Source organism: Fusarium odoratissimum (genome assembly GCF_000260195.1).
Source record: "Fusarium odoratissimum NRRL 54006 unplaced genomic scaffold supercont1.31, whole genome shotgun sequence".
Classification (NCBI taxonomy): Eukaryota; Fungi; Ascomycota; class Sordariomycetes; order Hypocreales; family Nectriaceae; genus Fusarium; species Fusarium odoratissimum.
In genome coordinates, this window is record NW_022158715.1 from 86,741 (window position 1) to 106,523 (window position 19,783).

Below are 19,783 nucleotides of genomic sequence, written 5' to 3' on the forward strand. Positions count from 1 at the left end.
CAGCAAAGCCAAGACTATACTGGTTCTCATGATTTCTACCGGTTTGTACAGTTTCCGTTCTCGTGTACGAGACAAGCTCGGAGGCACTTTTGCAACTTGGGCAAAATCTCGAACAGAGACCTGATAGCCCATGAATATCTCAGGCAGAAATACATGCCCCCATCAAGCATAGGCCGAGGCATTTGGCTAAGCGAGTTAGAAGTCGTCTCTGACCCATGCCATTTCATATTCATAACGTATACGGATACCATGGCGAAGGCGAGGTTGCAGGGGAACGGAGACGCGGGGACTTGATCCGTGAGCCGAGTCTAATTGAGGTTACGGTGACATTGACGTTGACAAGCGACAGACAGCAACAACCAGGTCCAGGTCCAGGTCCAGGTCCAGGGCGGGCGAAGACAGGGATCGGAGCATTCTGTCGTTCTGCTCTCAATGGCACGTACCATTATGTGCCCCCTGATCAATCACTCACTCTCAGAACCCTATGGGGCACCATGACTGGGTTCAATGACGAGAAGCCGAAGCACGAGGAGGGGAATTGGAGCTGGAGCTGCACTTCTGCCTCTGCCTGCTACGATGTTTCAAACAAACAAACAAACAAACAAACAGTACCTGTAGATCAATTTAATTAACTTTGAACCAATATCTGACTCGACTCATCGATGTCAGCCTGGAGAGGCAATCGCCGGAAATGCATGCAGCTCATCAACCCAGGACCCCGGCTCTTGGAGGTTGATTCGCAGCCATCAGTTGCATCTGCCCCATCATCGAGCTAGTGTGGCGATACGATTGAGGACAGTGAATGCCATGGTAGAATCCCTGATCCCTCGCCACGAATTTGGGTCAAATTTGGCGTTTCCCAGCGTCGACGAGTCTGTTGGTTGCGTGGTGATGATCCTGATTCGACTTCCGGTAGAGAGCAAGGGACAATAGAACAATCTACGCCACAGCCGTTTGCCTTCTCTTTATTTCCGAATTCCTCATCCATCGGAAATGAAGTTGCCGTGGCGTTTTCAGTGGTGCTCTTGTCGTTTAAAAGGTAAAATTTGGGTTCAAGGATGCAAAAGAGACGGTTTTGGGCATCAATGACATCAAGTCAATAGTAGCTAATATATCGATTGAATAGACACCGGCTTTGAGGATGAATTCCATGAGTGATAAACCCTTGGAGTCGGTAACGGCCATGCCTCAGAGGCTGAGACGAATACATTCCTTGTCCACCATCGTGATTCGAAACATTGCATTGTCCCGAAAACGCCTTGTCAAAGCAGTACATCGAGTCTCTCCGCAGAGCTTAGAAAGTCTCGGCAATCAGGCAATTCATTCATCGACTATAGAGTCAGAATAACGCCTCGCAGCGGAGATGATATGACCTATGTCGTCAAGTAAAGTATATGGCCGCATTTTCAGGCCGGCAATGCCCTGTTTGGCCTGTTCTGCAGACCCATGGCCGCATGAAACGGAAACGGCCGGGGGGCCTTGGTGCGCGGCAGAAGACAAACCAAATATCTGGATTAAGCGCCCCCAGACGACAAGAGTTGGCTGGAAATTTACTCATAATGATGCCGTTATTGTTTGTTTTGAATTCAGTTCGGCAAGGCACTCTCAGTAGGCTATGTAAAGCAATGCGGGTAATGCTTGAGCCAACTTTCTAGAAACTGAACAATGCCGGCTCCGGATATTCTTTTCCAATCTTGGATTCTCTATCGATATTCCATTGCAGGGATGCTGAGGGTAGCGGCCGATGAGACAAGTCGGCACAGTGAGCGTTCATAGACGAGAAACAAGGGCATCTGGAGATCGGAACCACTATCAGTATCAGTCTCAGTATCTGAACCGAAGACGAGCCACTTACTCTTTAGGGCTGTAGCGGACCCTGGGAGGAAGAACCACGTCGAATTTGATCCCTGGCGGTCATTCTCTTCTGACTCTGACTCTGAGAAAACACAACCAACAGAGGCACAACCAACAACCAACAACACGCCCCCTCCCAGCCCCAGCCAGGACTTGCGTCCTGTGCCCGCTCATGAAACTCGCCATCGATCTGCGCTGGGATAAGCCTTCCAGCCTGTAAAAGAGCAATTCTGAGCCCAGCCCATCCCAGTTAGACGCAGTTTGCTTCACTAAAGAATGTAAGACTCGGCAAGCCGTTAGACGGCGTTTTCAAGTGCCGGGAGTCACGCGCTAAACCGCTCTGAAAGATCTATCCTCTTGACCATAGTTGCTTGCAACTGCTGCATCTTCTGCCTGTGCGCAGCCAATTCCGAAAGTGGCGTCTCGTCCTTCAATTTCCTTTCAAAAACACCATCTTGAGATGGAGAAAATGCCAACCATGACCACACTTTCAGAGCACAGGCCCCATGAATCCATGAGTTGGCTTATTGCAGTACCATAATTCCCTCTTATTAGAGCCTGAAATTAAAGAGGAAGATCCTGCTCCCAACGAGGGCTTGAATCAACCCCTGGTCAGAAGAAACTGGAGACTTGTCACATATGTGGATAGACTCAGTTCCTTATGAACCCTATATCTATAGAGGCCTAGACTTGATAGAGAGACAATAGATCACGTTGTTGAGGCCATTTGGTGTTAAGAATTGCATTGTAATTTTCAAGAGTCTTTGCCGAGTACTTTTGGTGCTTCTTGAATTTCAGGCCCTGGAAAACGATACCGTCACTGTAACTCCATGCTATATGCATAGAGACGTAAGAAGAAAGATGGTTGAAATGATCAAACGGCCCGGGATTCTGCGTCCCCATCGCCAGTGACTGGTAGAGAGAGACATGCCAGTAGGCTAACGTTCCAGGCCAACATGGAGCCCGTGCTACAGCGAGCAAGCAGCTATCGGTGACGCATATCAATGAAGTGACTGGTACAAGTTCCCTTCAAGTTGGACAAGGTAGTTGATTCGAGACTGTCTTGCTTTCCTCCGAGTAGGCCAAGTGTTCGGCTCTCGCAGCATCAAGAAGGGGGCTGATACAGCAGTAGGCTGTGGTATGAGGAACTACCACAAAAGTTTCTATATTCAATTTTTTGACATGAAGGAAAGAAACATACAATACAGGCTAAAAGCCATAATAGAACTTTGTGGCGAGTGTTTGTCCTAGTGCAGAGGCGGCCGATAGCTGCACACGTTTTGGCGCCTTTAACACAAAGTTAAGGCAAATAAGCTCTAGCTATTCACGTAACGGCAAAGCCGACGGCTAGCCTTAGTAGATTTGGTCGTTTTGGGAGCACAGAACAATGCTGGCAAACCAAATAGAGCACGCTGGAGACATGACAGTTGTGAGCTAGGACTTGGTCCATGTGAAGAACAATAGGTAGCCACAATCAGCTGCTCACTTGGCAGAGGTGCAAAGAATCCTATTGACACCCAAAAGAAGATATCGGGTCTGCTTGTTGCGGGCGTATCCAAGTATTGCGGTTACAAGATGATGTATGGGAGTGTACGTACCCCGGCCGAGCAGAACATAAGTGCCATAGCAGTATGGAGGGGAATTGGACATCCCTTGTTCTTGTTACTGCGCAGCGCATGCCGCAGGTCTGCGCCATGGGTGAGTGTGTTGACGCTGAATGACATGCTCTGCAATTGACCGTGATGCAAACAAGTCGAAGCGTCGGGCCGTAGACATGCGCAATCAGGACAAAAGATGGGTGGATGGAACATCCGGAACCCCACGAGATTGGCTTCTGACGAGGGTGTGTGTTTTGTTCCTTATTAACGATGATCGCCCGATAGATGACAAGATGAGATGGGTTGCCAAGAAAAGAGGAGGGAGGGGTTTGGGGGCGTCGCCTTGTGCCTGTGCTGGCTACGGAAGGCAACGCTAAAATTCAGCCTAGCAACAAATCGAAAACATCTTTCTGCCAGGGCTTGAGCAATGAATGTCAAGCCGGGCATTGGCAAGGTACACCCTAGCGAGAGCCATGTCACAGCGGGGGGGCCGCCATCCATTGCAGACGGACGGATATGTACGGCACTACACCTGTTATGGATGGTTGTCTCAACGCTGATGAGCCGTATCATCACCTGCCTCTTCTGCTCGCAACGTACGAGCAACAAACACGTTATCTGGTCCCGAAAGTCTGGTACCGCCCACTCTGCATGAGCATGCGTGTGATTCGAAATATGACTGGGAGAAGGGGGAGCGGGTCGGACAGAAATGCGACCCTATGGACCGACATATACGAACTTTTGAGTTGAAATGTGAGACGTCAAAAACGCGGCTAAGCCTACGAACAAGGCGGAATACTCGCGGCAAACACTCCCATGCTCGTTAGAAATACCGTAGCAAACATGCCTCGGTAGTGTCAACATGTTTGTTGTGTTGTAAGTGGTAGGGGGCGATCATCTAACCTGACGCGACGAGAGCGCTTAGAGTGGACTTGAACGAGTCAGATGCGCATCGAAAAAGCCAGTGAATCGAGCAATCTCCCGCAAAACCTTCCCATTCAGGCCAAAGTATGTCCGCGTTAAGAGTCCCGGCAGTTGGGTAAATGAGATGGAGAAGTTTGAAACCGGAAACAAAATCAAGAGTACCAGTGACACCACGCTAGGACGGAGATAACCAGACAAGGGGGCTCTTGATTCTTGAGAACCGAGGGCAAGAGTCCTTTAGCAAGACATGTCTGCTCGCTGAAATTCAACAGCATTCCAAGGTCCTGAGATCACGGGTAAGAGGCAAAGCCAATGCTGAAACCCACAAGGCCAAGCTTGATGAAACGGTGGAGCAGGGCGGAGCGTTTTCACTGCCTTGAAGCATGGGGAAGGAAGCCTGCGATGCAGTGTAGAAATTATTTTAGGCAGAATACCTCAATGACCATATCATATAGACACATGGCGTGACAAGGCTGTGTTATCTTTGACACCCGCGACGTTAGATCCGAGAATGGATCTGCAGGAACCCTCAAACCAAAACCCCAGATCTGGCGGCAGCGGCGTGCGATGGGGGCGATGTTGGCAGCTAAGTTAATAGCTAAGCGTTAATAACAGATGAGCTACCTATAGCGCACAAGCGAGGGAGACGATGTCCAGGGGCCTGAGCCTTCCAGGCCGGCACTTGGCTTGTGATAGACTGATAGTAAGTGAACCAACCATATAAATGCTGGAGGTATCATGATATGGCACATGCATCCGATAGAAATCGGCAAGACTCCAATTGTATATGCTGGAGTAGCATAAGTTTAGTCCAATCTTGGGCCAAGTCTCTCAGCATCTCATAATGAATTTGTCAAAACGTAGTCTAACTTTGTAAGAAAAAAAAAAAAAAAGAGACAATGGAGCCTTTTGACTGGGATGTGGGGAAGGTTGCTCCCATTGTAACGCAGAATAGGAAAGAGAAAGGCCAACGAAAAATCGGTGAGTAAATCGGTAATGATTTGTCGGTACGAGAAGGCCGAAGCTGGTGGAATGAAGAGGGTTTGATTGATTCTGATGGATAATGTGAGGTAGGAAATCAGAGGAGCAATCAATGTGCAAGGAGCAGCAAGTAGCAAGGGGGGGGGCGTGCAGGGACCTGACACGGAAAGTCAGGCCCAGCGTTGAGCTGGCAGGACCTTCGCTTGCAGTCAAGCCGCTGTCCAATGACAGCCAACCGCATGGTAAACGCGCGCGTACTCGCTATACCACATTCAGCAAAGCGTGCGAGCCCGGAGCTCTCACCCATTGGCCCCAATCGCAATCATCAGGCTGATCATCTGGGCTACCAATGGCTATTTCGCTCGTAGCACATTGTTCCCACTATAAATCAAGGGCCTCCCCTGCTCGGGCCATGCTTCTTTGGGAAGACGAGTAACCTCACAGGGATTGATGCCTGCTTAGCGTGGTCCCGACAGTCTGGTAAGCTAAGCTTTTTAGCGTCATCACTAGTTTGCGGCACAGAGTGCTGAATGGCCGGCAGCGGGGCCGCATTTCTGCACCAGAGCGGGCCACCCTCTAACTCCGATACCCCTGTCATCTCTCAAGCGCCGCGAGGCGCATGCCATGCTATGTTATGGGTTGCATATTGAGCAGGGCAAGTGGGTTTAAACTTGCTATTAGACAATTAGTCGTGTCTTTGTGATCATTGCTTTGCCATCCTAGATACGTACAGTATGAATCGTGACGTGTAGACACTGCGTTAGTTGTTGTATGACCATGCCCAGCCAGCCTCAAAACTGAATCGAGTTGGAGCTGAGACTGATTGAGTCAGGGAACCGGGATATTGTCGGCTCCAGAGCATCATAATCCCCGTTGCTTTTTCTCCGTCCACTCGTCTTCGAGAGCCCTGCAGTAGCTGAAGGATAATTAATTAAAGAAGCTCATCTTAGTTGAAGCGAGCCCTCTGCACATATTTTCTGTCAATACATAACTTGTCTGAACGTTGCTGATGCTGTGCAGCGGCATCGTTGCTCGGCTTTTGCTCCAGGCCGGGTGGCATCCGCGGACCAGGGGAAGAGTCGACAAGGCAAGACAGGACAGGACAAGCCACCTGTGGGAACCATAAGGTAAACTGTTAGGTACTGTACCGTCCTGTACAGTACATACGTACAGTCAAAGCTTCCGATCCATGTGTCGCGGTAGAGCGTCGTTAATTTATGACCCCCAGGGGGGGCACGAGGCGACCTTTTAAGGCTAACACTACCGTCCATTTTGCGGCGAGGTTCACATCTCAACGGCTTCGCGCTACACGCGGTCCTATCATGGTCCCAGGTAGCGCGCGTATAATATCAAGCTTGTTGTTGGTTACAGAGTTCCTTCTTGTCGTTGCGCCAAAGGGCAGCATCCAACCGACCGATATGATAGACCTGCAACTGTTTCATGGATGGTTAGTTGACTGACAGAATCTTCAGCATGTGCGCAAGCCATACAATGTAGTGTAATGCAATGCAATGCTCCGCTCAATACTCTCTACCTCCCTCCCTCCCTCCCACCCACACATGACAATGGCAATGACAAGGCAGGCAATCTGCCGGCGAGTGCCAAGCAAAGTGGTGGAGTCGCTGGGATCTGCCTAAGCTGTTGCAGGCATGGTCACTTTGTATTCTGTCATGTCGTCTTTTTTGGGCCTTTTCGTCTTCCATCTCCGTTTCCGTCTCCGACGCCGTTCCGCTTTCGCTCTTGTTTTCGCTGCTTATTGACCAGCAAAACGAAATAGCTTCGAGGCTAAGAAGCAAAGCAGAAATGGAGTGAAATCCGTTCTGTACCCTTTTTCTTCTCTGTCGGCTGAGCTATTTGGCTGTGCTGGCCTGGCTTGGCCCGGCCAGGCCTCACCCAGCCCCAAATGCGCTCCCCCGGCAGACCCCTGCTCCCACTTTAGATCATCGCGTCTTTTCTCATTCTCTCATGTCTTGACTCTCTGTATTCCGCCCTCCTCCTCCACTAACATCCCAGTACCGTACGGGACGTCACTGGCGCACCATTTCTCTCAAAGCTGCCGATCTTCAGATCGATGGACGCCAAACGGCCCGCACAGGATTATGAGTTCCCGCGTTCCTGTACCTGTACCTGTTCCTGCTGACAGCCCTTGTTGCTGTCCGTCATACATTATTGTCGTCCCAGCTCTGATAACTTGGTCAGACCAACCCAAGATGAGCTTGTTGACTCACCGGCTCATGTCTACGAAGAAGGGGATGAGAAACTCATCAGAAGCACGGCTCCTGGATGTCTGCCTTCAGGTAGCGTAACCCGGTCCAGCTTCCCACCTTTCTGATTGTCTCTTCCCTCTTTAAAGACAGACCAGACACAAAGGGTCCTTGGCCACTCTTGTCCCCACCTTGCTGCGTTTCCTATCGCTCACATATTTTCTCTTTTGCGTACCTGGTCAGTGGTTGCTGGCCCATGTCATCGTCTATTGTCAAGGTCCAGGTTTAGGCCCCCCCAGGTCCCCGTTCTTTTCATTCTCTTCGGCCATTACTGATTTCTCGTCCCCGTTAGCTCAGCCTGGCCTTTTAGTTTGGCAGAGACCTAATACTGCTCTTCAGCTTGTCTCGCCTTTCCCTCTCGGGGCATCCGTCTCTCTTTTGGCTACTCGTGTCGACCCTCCATTCCAGTACGTACACGTTGACGGTGCAGCGACAGCTCATGGTGTCTTTGGCCAACCACATAATATATCATAGTTGCGGTTCTGAATAGTCAGTCTGTTTTGCTCTTCGATTCCGTGCTGTATTCTCCTCTATCATTCTTGATCAAACGCAGACCTCACAGGTCAGCTCCGTGTGGGATGAGAATCGAGTCAAGTCGAGTTGAGTCGTAATCTCCTCATTACTTGCTAGACTGATAACCAGAGATTGCCATTACATACTCTATCCAGACTGTCGGATAGAAGACTGCTCCAGACCGGATATGCGAGGCGGTGGTCGTGTGAAGGGGGATTTGCCTGGTGGAAAAAGTTCCAAGCATCCCTGACTGACGAAAGAGTGACGGCCTGGTGAAATCGAGGAAGCGTCCGAAGAAACATCCGACTCTTTTCGGTGTTGTTTTCAATCCATTTTCCCATACCATCTCATCGTCTCACACCCATAATGTACACACTGAAGCTGGATGTGATGGATGGAGGGATGGAGGGATGGCAGAACACCCCCAAACCAACACCCCCCGCCCCATATTCATTCGTTTTACATGCCCACGCCCATATCCAAGCCAAAGTAAAAGCCAAATTCAACACCACTCCCACTCCCACACACGCCCTTGAAGCCGCGATGGTCGCGATGATTCCCCTCCATCCTTTAAGCCATCCCAGTGTCATCTCCACGGGCATACCATGCACGTCCATGCACGTCCTCTGTTCTGCCCTTAGCCTTTCTCTATTTCCAGCCCGTTTCGTTCGCTGCTTTAGACCCCTCGGCGGCTATTGTTATGCACGACAGCTCCAGTACCTTGGCATGACGGAGGATATTGAGCCCCGAGCCCTCACAGCTTAAGCCCTCCACTTCCTAGGTTCAAGGCAATGCCAGGCCGTACCCATACTGTACTTGGGGCTTGATCCCTCTGCTCGACACCCCCAGTCCTTCCCCCATTTGCCCCTGGCACCGAGGCCTGTCTCTGGCTCGTCCATATCTTCCTGGGCTTGCCAAAAGAACGGCTCTCAAAAATGTCCTGGTACTTCGTTACTGCTGTCTCTCAGGCTGACCTCCATGTACACCAAACCTACATACACTCCAACGATCTGCACTCCACTGCTCTTCATCTCCAAACACCATTTATACAACGCGGCCGGCCCGTCTGTGACCCCACAAGGCTCTGTTTCCCTTCAACTCCTCCTTCCTGCCCTTGCACTCTTTTGGCCTCGATCTCTGACCCCCCAGGTCTTCAAAAAGCGGCCGCGGCCAGAAAAGGCTGAATCGTCTTGCATCTCGTTCTTCCATATCTGCCTCGCCAGGTCTTGATGCCTTCTTGAAGTATCTTGGTTTCTGGTCATAAATGTGCCATTATCAGTATCGGTCTGAATCTTGAACTTGCAGCCACAGCATCAACAGCTCCCCACCACTCACAGAAGCACCCATTTCTGTTATTCAGCCCCGCCTATAACATAAACCAACCGATTTGGACTGCGATTGTCCAATCCTCCAATTTGATACCCACATGATCATGGTCGAGCAGCAGTATATTGCCCCAGGTCTACCCCAGCCGGATGGTCTTTCGGGAGCTCCCAGTCTGCAGGACTCAATTCCAACAACTGAGACTTCCCCTTACCACGATCTGACATCCTACTCATCTGTAAGTCGAGCTTCATCCGAAGTGGACGTGAACTTGGCAGAGCCTTTTATAGCGCTGTCATAGATCCGAAGCTCTGCCCCCAATAGTCCTTTTGTAAAACTGACGCTTGTTCTTGCAGGTTTCTTCACCTTTCAACAGCATTTCTGGCCAGTGCGATCCAAACCTCTTAACTCCTATCTCAGTCGTGGGATCTCCTCCTTTGCACGGCGTGTCAAAAATTGCATCACAATATCCTCCGCCTCCAAGCACACCTAATCAACACCCTAGCCCTCCTGGGAGTTCCAGAATGTATCATCAGCAGCAGTGGGCAGGACAATTTGACGTTAATAGTCAATCCCCACAAGCGAGTTCGCCCATGACCTCTCAAGCTCCGGTCGCTGGAGGGGAATTCCTTCATGCCAATTATGTCCACGATGGACGTCGAACCCCAGGGCCCCCAGAGCCCTATATGGGAGCTTTTGGTGTCTCAAACGGACCAGAACCGCAACCTATGAGCAACCCTTATTACGTCAATATGGCGCCTCCAGTTGAGCACCAAGACCACATGATGATGAGGGACAATCATCATATTCCAATGGGCATGCATCATCGCGAAATGGCGCCTGCCCCTCTTCTGGCCGAGCATCATCCACCCCAGTACCGCCGAAGAAGCCCAGAAGAGACAGGACTGCACGGATTACCTTCAGATGTTCCACGCTCCATGACTGGATCCCCTCGTCGAAGATCTGCCTTACACGCCCCTGGCCGCGTCAAAAAGCGCACAACCAAGAGGTCAGGAGCCTCTAGAAGTGCAGCTGCTGAAGAGCCTGTCGACGAGCACAAGAACTGCTTTGGAGAAGAGGTCCCGCCAACACTCAAGAGTACCTGTCCCGATGAGGAGCGCTGCATATTCGAATCTCGCTGGGAGCACCGCAACCAAAAGGGTCAGGATATGTGGGAGAGCATCCAGAGCGACTATAAGAGTCGTTTCCAGAAGTGCCCCGGTAAGGAAATGCTTCAGATGAAATTCAAACGAGGCCGGTCCAAGTACATTGAGTGGTTATCTAGAGATGTAAGTCATTCTGGCTTCAGAACCCGGAGGACTTTGCTAACTATTTTAAGGAGGACTTGCTTCGAGAGGCTTATAAGATCGTCGAGAAGAGTCGTTATCAGATGATGCTTGACACCTTTCACGAATTAGGGGGTTCCCGAAATATGCGATTGAATGCCAGCGACATAGAAGTCAAAGTTGTCAACGATCTAAAGCTCGAGGAGGGGATTTACATGGAGTCCCATGGGGATCTCAATATCAGAAGACGACGCAAGTCGGTTCAAACAAGGAAGCGCACTGGCCGCGGTGATGAGCACGACGAGATGATGAGCGTCGGATCCCACAACACTCATGAAGATGAGGTTATTAACCAGGTGCATGGCCTTCCCAATATCAAGATGGAAGAAGATGGCCCTGGAGGCCACATGATGAGCGCACATATGTGGGACCAACAAATGAAGATGGAACCGGGAGCAATGCCACCACAAAACAATCGCATGCAACCCTTGATGAGATTGAGTCCAACACAGACGATGTATGGAGGACGCAGAGGGTCGTGAAAACAGAAAACTTCTGACTCATTTTCGGGAATGGCATTATAGACAACTTCATCTTCTCAACGAAGAGCCCCTCATTTTTTTGTATTTTCCATATAAGAGTCCTTTCATATACCCCAAGGAATTGTTCAAGATAGAGCTTCGTAAAGAACCCGACATCTTTGTATAAGAAGGAATTCTGCGTCGTATCACGTCTCCCCAATGCTCTTGTAGTATCTATCTATGTCTTCACTGCTTCCGAAGATATTGCCAAGTTTGAGAGGTAATTGTATGGGCGGGCGGGAAGTCAAGTGACATGAGTGGCTTCACACAAAATCTGGGGTCAGACTTTTGAGATAACATCTGGTTGGGTGCTCTTAAGATTGGCGATTTTAGAATTGACAAGATGGCGTGTTTCGCTGCCACGAAAGCAAGGGGGGAATGCGAAAGACCTGGAAAGACTGAGAAAGGGGGCGGAGCGTGAGTGAGACAACACATAGCTCGTATTGACAAACTTGTCCTTGTGTAGACCCGACAGTTTGGAAAATTGCGCTTCAAGTAAATTTGATTCTCGCTGCAACTTGCATGTAACTGGGTTCAGGTTGGCAAGGATTCAGGGTGCCCTCGGAAGCCGGGAGGGTGTCGAGACAAGCTTGACAGGGCCTCCTCGAGCCTAAACTAGTGGCCCCGTTCGCGGACACCCTTAACCTAGCCGCCAGGGATCCAGGTTTCTAGCCCCCCGATGCAGATCACGCCGTTTGACAGTTCGGCAATGTCAAGCCTCAGACGAGACCGATAACTGGCTAACGGCCTGCCTTTGCTTGACCGCCGCAGTTGAAATAGGATGAAATATGGCAGTGAAAGTATTGTAGAGATTTATCTTGGGGGAATAGAAACCCAAGAGAGAATCTTACCAAAAATGGCAGAAGTCAAACCACTCGGAGTCGTGGCAGTAGAAGCAAGCGGGTCTTGAGAAGTATGTCAAGACTGGGAGGACGAAGCTCTCCAATTCAGAATGTGAAGGCTTGTCAAGGCAGCAAACCCCGATTTTTCAGTTGTTCTGATTCGGTATTTCGACCTGCCAATTAAGGATATGGTTGATCTGGCTCCCTGACAAGACCATAGGGACTTAAAGAAACGTGGTGAGGGTACTTCCACGTTTCCATTGTTGGAAGGACCAGCGATTGTTCAACATGATACTCCTGCAGATTATATTGCACTCTTAAAAAGAGCCGAGTAAGAATGTAACAGTCGTTGAAATGCGCTATGGCAGTGGAACAACAAGATGTCGTGGAGTTGCAACAGGAAGCTGTGCAAATTACCGATTCTGGGTTCTTTTTCTAACAGTGAAGTCATACCATAGGGACTGTATGGCGGAGACGGAACAATGCAGCAGTGTTGCCGGACTAGAAGCAAGGTAATTTGAGAGTGAGCGCAGCTGAACGTTCATGTCGGACCTCACTGCTCATCGCATCTCCAGGGTCCTTGGCTTGCTATAGTAACCAGATATAGCTTAGGTCAAGACTCAGCGGAAAAGAAGATCCCGATGACGCGCTAGGAGTCACTAGCAGTCCGCGTGGCTTGCCGTTGACAATGAATCTATCCTGTAGCAGAGGATCTTCAAAGGAACTCAAGTGGGGACTGATCTGATTCTGTTTCCCCGAGCACAGACAGGACAAGCGCATGTTTCGATCCCTAGGCGCCTTGGGTATTGAGGTCCAGAAAGTTCACCAGCGAGTGATCACGGACGAATGGGGCCAACGCCAGCCAAACTGCGCTTGAGATTCTATTGTGCGTGATGGTGTGATGAGAAATAACGATTCGATGACTCGAAACGCGTTTAACGTTTGTCGCCTGAGCAGTTCAAGGCATAACCAACGTTGAGTTACAGCCAGCGCTTCAGACGGCTGGCTGATTGCCGCTTGACGCTTCAATTTGGTTAGATCAACAGTGACGTTCATCCAAGGGACCCTCCCTGTTCTCGCCTTAGCGCCAGGGATGTGACGCGCTGGCACACATATGGTGTTCTCATCGTGACCTTTTATCTTGGCATAAACTTGAGTGGGCTTCGCGTATTTTGGTTGTGATTTAGTGAGATTAAGTCTTCGGAGAAGGCGTCGAAACAAAGGAGCTAAGAGAGGTGAAGATGTGGCAACTAGTGCTGAGAGAGAGTTTTCTGCTTCTGAATGATGTTGTTGGCTCGTCGTTACCTTAGTGTTTGTGTTGCATCGAAATTCGGGGTGTGTTATAGTACTGACGAATGACAAGGAAGGTGATTTTGATGACTGATAGATAGGAAGGGACGAGGCTACCATGATCAAATTGAGTATGATAATGCAAGCACTGTTGACCTACATAGAAGCGAAGTAAAGATAATCTGTTATGAGATTAGAGTCATAAAGAATAACCTCCAGGTCTGTCGAAGCTCTTAAGACATTCGACTTCGTGGAGACTCTGTTTGGGAAAGAGCCTGCGTTAAGCACGGTACCTGATTGGACCACAGTTCACGAACCGCCACAGCACGCTAGCCACATGTGGCGCGATGATGACAGGAAATAACCGTCACCAAGAATTCGTGAGGATTTCGTCTCCTCCAAACTTTCAAATCGCGACGCCAAGCGTCTGTCGCGCGTCATATTCGAGGCGTTCCGTATATTACCTGTATGGTTTACAGTCGGTTTCGCTGTTCTTAGGCTTCCCTCGATGAGCCCAGTAGCTCTCGAGCGCCATTTCCCCCTGGCCAATGTCTCGGAGGCCTAGGCATTGGCTATTTGAGCCAGGAGGCATGATGTTATTGGTGTGGGTGCAGCTCTTGATCTGGGCCTCACTATCATGGACGGCTCAAGCAATGCGGCAGGACCACCTTGTGCGGTTACGCCAACAAACAGTCGATATGTTCTATCATGGCTTTGGCAATTACATGAAATATGCATTTCCTGAGGATGAGGTTTGTCTGGTTTCGCAGCTGATCACCGTTCAAAGCTGACTGTACTTTTTCCACAGCTTCGACCTTTGACGTGCTCGCCCCTGACCCGAGACCGAGAAAATCCCGCCCATATCGGACTGAACGATGCCCTAGGAAATTACTCCCTTACACTCATTGATAGTCTATCGACACTTGCGATCCTCGCCGGAGGACCCGAAGATGCGTCAGGGACAGGGTCGAAAGCTCTGAGCGATTTCCAAGATGGAATAGCGGATTTTGTGCGATACTATGGTGATGGACGACCAGGTGTTTCGGGCCAGGGCATTCGAGCGACTGGATTTGACCTGGACAGCAAGGTTCAGGTTTTTGAGACCGTAATACGTGGATTGGGTGGCCTTCTCAGTGCGCATCTTTTTGCCATAGGAGAACTGCCTATCAACGGGTATACTGTGCAGCCAGCCTGGGCGACTCAGGCGGACGACCCCCTTGAACTGGCGCCTATAACCTGGCCGAATGGTTTCAAATACGATGGTCAACTTTTAAGGCTGGCCCTCGATCTTGGACAAAGGCTTCTCCCAGCATTTTACACAGACACTGGCATCCCATATCCTCGGGTCAATCTTCGACATGGGATTCCTTTCTATACAAACTCGCCCCTTTTTCGTCACATGGAGAGCAAACCTGAGACTGCTTCAGGGGAGATCACCGAGACTTGCAGTGCCGGCGCTGGAAGTCTTACCCTAGAGTTCACAGTTCTCAGTCGTTTATCAGGAGACGTTCGATTCGAGCAAGCGGCCAAGAGGGCTTTCTGGGCAGTCTGGGGACGAAGGAGTGAAATTGGACTCGTCGGTAACGGCCTGGACGCAGAGGGTGGGCAGTGGATAGGGCCACACGCCGGGATTGGTGCTGGTATGGATAGCTTCTTCGAATATGCTTTGAAGAGCCATATCCTGCTTTCAGGACACGGCATGCCCAACAAGTCGACCACTAGTCGACAGAGCAGCACTGAGTGGCTCGACCCCAACGTCCTCCACCCTCCTCTGCCTACCGAGCTACAGACCTCTGAGGCGTTCTTGGATGCATGGCATCAGGCACACGCCTCTGTCAAGCGATATTTGTACACCGACAGAAGTCATTACCCATACTACTCGAATAATCATCGCACAACTGGGCAACCATATACTATGTGGATTGATAGCTTGGGTGCCTTCTACCCTGGTCTGTTAGCTATGGCTGGCGAGGTCGATGAAGCCGTAGAGGCAAATCTTGTTTATACTGCTCTCTGGACGCGTTATGCTGCTTTGCCTGAGCGGTGGTCTGTCCGCGAAAACACTGTTGATCAGGGGCTCGGTTGGTGGCCAGGCCGTCCCGAGTTCATAGAGTCAACATATTATATATACCGTGCCACACAAGACCCATGGTACTTGCATGTCGGAGAAATGGTTCTTAAAGACATTGAGCGACGATGTCGTGCGCCATGTGGATGGGCTGGTCTTCAAGACGTGAGAACAGGAGAGCTCTCTGACCGCATGGAGAGCTTCTTCCTTGGTGAAACAACAAAGTACATGTACCTCCTCTTCGACCCAGACCATGCTCTCAACAAGGTTGATGCTGCGTTTGTCTTTTCTACGGAGGGTCACCCCCTTATTATCCCCAAGCGCAGCCGTCAGAAGCCGACTCGACGACATTCATTATCGAAACGTGTCGTATCCAAGAACGACACAATTGATGAGAGCTTCACGCACTCATGTCCGGTACCTACAGTTCCAGGTCTTTCCGGGTCAGCTACGGCTGCTCGTCCTGACCTTTTCAGTGTCGCACTATTCGTGGACTTGCACAATACTCCCAATGTCCATGGACCCCTTGAAGCCGTAGAAGTCTTCGATCGGAAGAAAGGGCATGTAACGAGATATAGAGCTAAAACCAATCACACAATGTTTCCATGGACGTTACCGCCAACAATGCTACCGCATGACGGCGTATGCGCCGCGCCCGTTGAGCGCGTCATGACATGGATAGAGTTTCCACCCGGTGACACGGCAAGCTCGCTTGTGTCTCGTTTCGGGACGTCTCTCGTGTGGTACAGCCACAACGGACCAACGGTCCGCAACCTTGATGGCATGCGGCTTCAATTGGAACAGCAGAAGGGCGGTAAGGGTGCAGATCGATCCTGGAGAATTACACACGCAGCAAGTAGAGAGCTTGGTCGTCACGAGAATGTCTTCTTTCATGCAGAGCATGTGAGATCTTACAAAGACGATGCATTTACTTGTATTCGACGAAAGGACATCGTTGAGATTGACCTTCTCCTCGATACACCAGAGAAGTCGAATGCCAGTGCTCCAGCACCCGCCCAGGGCGTCAACGTATCCAGTGAGATTCTTCCGAGTCATGCGGCTCTTCCTTCGGAATCGCTCCTCAAGTCGCTTCTCCGTGCCGTGAGCTCCGTCTTTGAACCCGCATATACCGATCTCCCGGAGACGGAGACGGATGGTCCCGGCCCCACTATACTCCGTTGGACGGCCTACACATCTACCGGCCCCGGCGCTTTTCCTCTGCCGCCCATTACCGACACACCGATGGTCGGTTCACCCAGCTACAACTCCCGCAAGCCCGTAGCCAACTTTCCTTGGAAAACCGTCTTCCTCGGTGGTGAAGCATGTGGTGCCCCCTTGCCCGAGTCATCGTCTCGCCAACATCAAATAATTGTCATTCGTCGCGGCGGCTGCTCATTCAGCGAAAAGTTAGAGCGCATACCTAGCTTTCCGGCCTCGCCACACACACTACAACTTGTGATTGTCATTGACGAGGGTGATGACTCAGAAGAAGGCCCTGATGAGATTGTTCGCCCCCTGCTGACCACGGCGCAAGTGACACCCCGAGGCATGGGGCGGCTCAACGGTGTGCCTCTCGTTCTCATGCGTGGAGCTAAGGGTGATTATGAACGTTTCGGTGAGGCTAAGGGTGTAGGCATGCGGCGCAAGTACGTGGTGGAGAGTCAAGGGATGTTGATAGAGAACGCCATTGTCTTATAACGAGCGCATAGAGTTCATATGCATGTCTCGGAGTTATTTTGGTGGCTTTTATCGTCATTTTTGTATATTGCTGTTTTTGATAGCGTACGATACCTTCAGGCTTTGAGGGAAATAGGGGATAGATGTCTCTTTGTATGATACGTTTAACAACCAAAGCCTTGCTTGTAAGCTCAACTTGAGATTTATAAACCTGACCTAGAGACCTACTCATAATCTCAAGAATTCTAATCATAGCTGTAGGTGGTATGATGCCCTTGCAAGGCATGTAATTATTGTCTCATGATGGCAAAGCAGCCAGAAGGTGGGCAGATAATACTGGCATTTATGATTATTAGTTTGCGATTTTTCTTTATATGGCTATATCAAGGTATCCTCCAAAAACCCCATTCTATATGCGCGAACCCGAAAAGACTTTTGCTGTTGTTGAGTCGTGAAAAAGCCATCCACAAAACGCCAACCAATATAGATCTCACTTAGTAAAATAAGTGAATTGCTGTAAAATTTGGTCACTACCGCCGCCAACACTTCGAAAACAAATAGAGCAAAAACAGACTCTCCAGGTCTAACAAAACTTCTCACAAATGCGCCGCGATGAGGCACACCAGAGCTAATTGACGTCGATCTATGGCCCGGCATCGCTTTATCGCTGGAAGTGGGATCGAAAATAGAGGAAGCCTGGCATCAGCCACTTAAGCATCTTCAAGAAGAATCTTGACAGGAGCAGTGCCGAGCTTCTCTTGGCCGTTTAGGCCAGGGATCTCAAGAATAAACAAGTATCCAATGACCTCGCCCTTGAGCTGCTGGACGAGTTCAGCTGCAGCCTTTGCAGAACCACCTGATGATTCATGTCAGTTACGGTCCCATACGCCTCAAGCATACTGCTTTGCAAACAGATTTACTCACCCGTAGCAATGATGTCGTCCACAATAAGGACCTTCTGGCCCTCACGGACGGCGTCTTCTTGCATCTGGAACAGATCCTTGCCATACTCTTTCACGTACTCAGCGGTAGCGCAAGGTCCAGGGAGCTTGCCCTGCTTGCGGACAGCAGCAAAAGAAACACCGAGACGGAGCGCAAGACCAGGGCCGAAGAGGAAGCCACGGGCGTCAAGGCCTACGATAACATCAGGCTTGGTGGGGAAAGCCTCGGCGATCTGAAGTTCGAGAGCATCGACAAGGGTGGCATGGGCGGTTGGGTCGGCGAAGAGAGGCATAATATCGACAAAGTTGATACCCGGGATAGGGAAGTCGGGGAAGCTTCGCAGCGACTTGCGCAGGCTTATCTTTGCACCGGAGAGTTCGGAGGAACCGGCGGCGGAGGAGGAGGGCTGTCGTCCCGAGGCATCTTGGCTAGCGACAGCGGTAGACGTGGTGTTGTTTATCGCTGAGGATGAGTTGGTAGAGGGGAGGGGTTCTTGAGCGCTCATTGTGGAGGGAAGAAGAGAGAAGGAGAAGAGAGAGAGGGAAGAGGCAGGGTAGAAGAAGGGGTGGGAGGGTCGGTAAAAAGAAGGAAGGAATAAGGGGAGAAGGAGAAAAGAGACGAGGGATACAGGGCAAGTTGGGAAAGGGTGAGCGGAGGCAGTTGCCAGGCACAAGGAGTGGTTTTTTTCCCTGGTAGGCACCTCAGGTAAGGAAGGTAGTCGGTGGTCAAGCCGCGTCGGAAGAAGTAGTTACAGTGGTTTAGTGGTAGGCGGAAAGAGAGTACGAACGAGGTACGTGCTCCGTCTACGTGAGTTACTTGGCTGATTTAGTACCCGACGGGCAAAACAGTAAGAGGCAGGTACAAGCACAATGGAAGGGTTTAACGTAATTTTGTTTTGGCTGCGAAGGACAGGGCTGCCGAAAGACGGATGCGCAACTTCAGTGGTATTGACGATGAGGAAGGAGGGGTGCAACTTAGGCATGCCGCAGGCGTGCGAGGGCTTAGTGGGGGAATGGCGGGCAGGTACGATTGAACGATTGGGAGCGAGGAGGAGGGGAACCCGACAGGGTCCCATTGATTTGGAAGCCTTTCAAGGGGTGCAAATGGAAAATGCGAGGTGGGGGAGGGGGAAAATTTTGTTAACTTTTTTTTCCTTTCCGAAACTCTCAGCAGCGGCAGCGATGGATTTCAGCAAAATTCTGGCCGCTGAGTCGGATACAGAAGCCTTTTGGTGATCAATGCCCAGCGCCAGCGCCCAGGACCCAGCCAAGGGGGGGCAAGAAAACTTGGGACAAATGACAAAAAGACGAGATAGGTTTAGTATTTCCTAATAGGCCTAAAGATTGGTTAATTTTGGCACCTTAGTTTAAAGTCAGAAGTTTTCTTGCTCCCTGGGTCCAGCACGCACCATCGAGCCCAGCAGTGCCTAACATGGAGTTAATTGTGGGGAGGCTCAGATCCGTGGATGTTTCCTGATACCCACTTGTTGCTATCTGTGATAATCGGCACCTAGACTTAGGGATTGGTTTGTTGGATTGATGTGATAACGGTAAGCATCTCACCAAGAAGAGACAAATGAACAAGTAGGCATAGATAGAGTGAGATTTTCGGAGCAAGAGTTGATTTCCGTCATCATCAAA

The 19,783-nt window shown here is 50.4% G+C and overlaps 5 protein-coding genes across 11 annotated transcripts; 2 read left to right on the forward strand and 3 right to left on the reverse strand.

Annotated features, from left to right (window-relative positions):
* Positions 1-173: 173 nt before the first annotated feature.
* Positions 174-4,223, reverse strand: FOIG_13137 (uncharacterized protein). Of its 4 annotated transcripts, XM_031214226.1 has the most exons (4): positions 3,341-4,223; positions 3,056-3,266; positions 1,856-3,002; positions 174-1,809 (listed from the first exon to the last, which is right to left on the reverse strand). In XM_031214226.1, the coding sequence occupies exon 1, from the start codon at positions 4,023-4,025 to the stop codon at positions 3,717-3,719; it is 309 nt and encodes a 102-aa protein (XP_031055936.1). In that variant the 5' UTR covers positions 4,026-4,223; the 3' UTR covers positions 174-1,809; positions 1,856-3,002; positions 3,056-3,266; positions 3,341-3,716. The 4 variants fall into 4 exon arrangements, with proteins under 4 accessions (XP_031055936.1, XP_031055935.1, XP_031055934.1 ...); XM_031214225.1 differs by having other exon boundaries at positions 1,856-3,266; XM_031214224.1 differs by having other exon boundaries at positions 174-1,793; positions 3,056-4,223.
* Positions 4,224-6,906: 2,683 nt separating this feature from the next.
* Positions 6,907-14,121, reverse strand: FOIG_13138 (uncharacterized protein). 3 transcript variants are annotated; one of them, XM_031214229.1, is made up of 3 exons: positions 10,788-14,121; positions 9,134-10,738; positions 6,907-9,074 (listed from the first exon to the last, which is right to left on the reverse strand). In XM_031214229.1, exon 1 carries the CDS (start codon positions 13,574-13,576, stop codon positions 12,989-12,991), a length of 588 nt encoding a protein of 195 aa, XP_031055939.1. In that variant the 5' UTR covers positions 13,577-14,121; the 3' UTR covers positions 6,907-9,074; positions 9,134-10,738; positions 10,788-12,988. The 3 variants fall into 3 exon arrangements, with proteins under 3 accessions (XP_031055939.1, XP_031055938.1, XP_031055937.1); XM_031214228.1 differs by having other exon boundaries at positions 9,130-10,738; XM_031214227.1 differs by having other exon boundaries at positions 6,907-10,738.
* On the forward strand, positions 8,709-11,840 carry FOIG_13139 (uncharacterized protein). The gene is made up of 3 exons (XM_031214230.1): positions 8,709-9,695; positions 9,814-10,746; positions 10,797-11,840. The coding sequence occupies exons 1-3, from the start codon at positions 9,561-9,563 to the stop codon at positions 11,283-11,285; spliced, it is 1,557 nt and encodes a 518-aa protein (XP_031055940.1). The 5' UTR covers positions 8,709-9,560; the 3' UTR covers positions 11,286-11,840.
* Positions 13,135-19,664, forward strand: FOIG_13140 (mannosyl-oligosaccharide alpha-1,2-mannosidase). Of its 2 annotated transcripts, XM_031214232.1 has the most exons (3): positions 13,135-14,208; positions 14,265-18,933; positions 18,992-19,664. In XM_031214232.1, the coding sequence occupies exons 1-2, from the start codon at positions 14,005-14,007 to the stop codon at positions 17,220-17,222; spliced, it is 3,162 nt and encodes a 1,053-aa protein (XP_031055942.1). In that variant the 5' UTR covers positions 13,135-14,004; the 3' UTR covers positions 17,223-18,933; positions 18,992-19,664. The 2 variants fall into 2 exon arrangements, with proteins under 2 accessions (XP_031055942.1, XP_031055941.1); XM_031214231.1 differs by having other exon boundaries at positions 14,265-19,664.
* FOIG_13141 (adenine phosphoribosyltransferase) lies at positions 17,448-19,189 on the reverse strand. Its single transcript, XM_031214233.1, has 2 exons — positions 18,126-19,189; positions 17,448-18,057 (listed from the first exon to the last, which is right to left on the reverse strand). The coding sequence occupies exons 1-2, from the start codon at positions 18,646-18,648 to the stop codon at positions 17,912-17,914; spliced, it is 669 nt and encodes a 222-aa protein (XP_031055943.1). The 5' UTR covers positions 18,649-19,189; the 3' UTR covers positions 17,448-17,911.
* Positions 19,665-19,783: the final 119 nt, after the last annotated feature.

Coding starts and splice junctions, on each gene's coding strand:
- FOIG_13140 (XM_031214231.1), top strand. CDS start 14,005: ATGTCTCGGAGGCCTAGGCATTGGCTATTTGAGCCAGGAGGCATGATG. Junction 14,209..14,264: donor ATGCATTTCCTGAGGATGAG/GTTTGTCTGGTT, acceptor CTTTTTCCACAG/CTTCGACCTTTGACGTGCTC.
- FOIG_13137 (XM_031214226.1), bottom strand. CDS start 4,025: ATGATACGGCTCATCAGCGTTGAGACAACCATCCATAACAGGTGTAGT.
- FOIG_13141 (XM_031214233.1), bottom strand. CDS start 18,648: ATGAGCGCTCAAGAACCCCTCCCCTCTACCAACTCATCCTCAGCGATA. Junction 18,058..18,125: donor GGACGACATCATTGCTACGG/GTGAGTAAATCT, acceptor ATGAATCATCAG/GTGGTTCTGCAAAGGCTGCA.
- FOIG_13138 (XM_031214229.1), bottom strand. CDS start 13,576: ATGGTAGCCTCGTCCCTTCCTATCTATCAGTCATCAAAATCACCTTCC.
- FOIG_13139 (XM_031214230.1), top strand. CDS start 9,561: ATGATCATGGTCGAGCAGCAGTATATTGCCCCAGGTCTACCCCAGCCG. Junction 9,696..9,813: donor ATCTGACATCCTACTCATCT/GTAAGTCGAGCT, acceptor TTGTTCTTGCAG/GTTTCTTCACCTTTCAACAG. Junction 10,747..10,796: donor TTGAGTGGTTATCTAGAGAT/GTAAGTCATTCT, acceptor AACTATTTTAAG/GAGGACTTGCTTCGAGAGGC.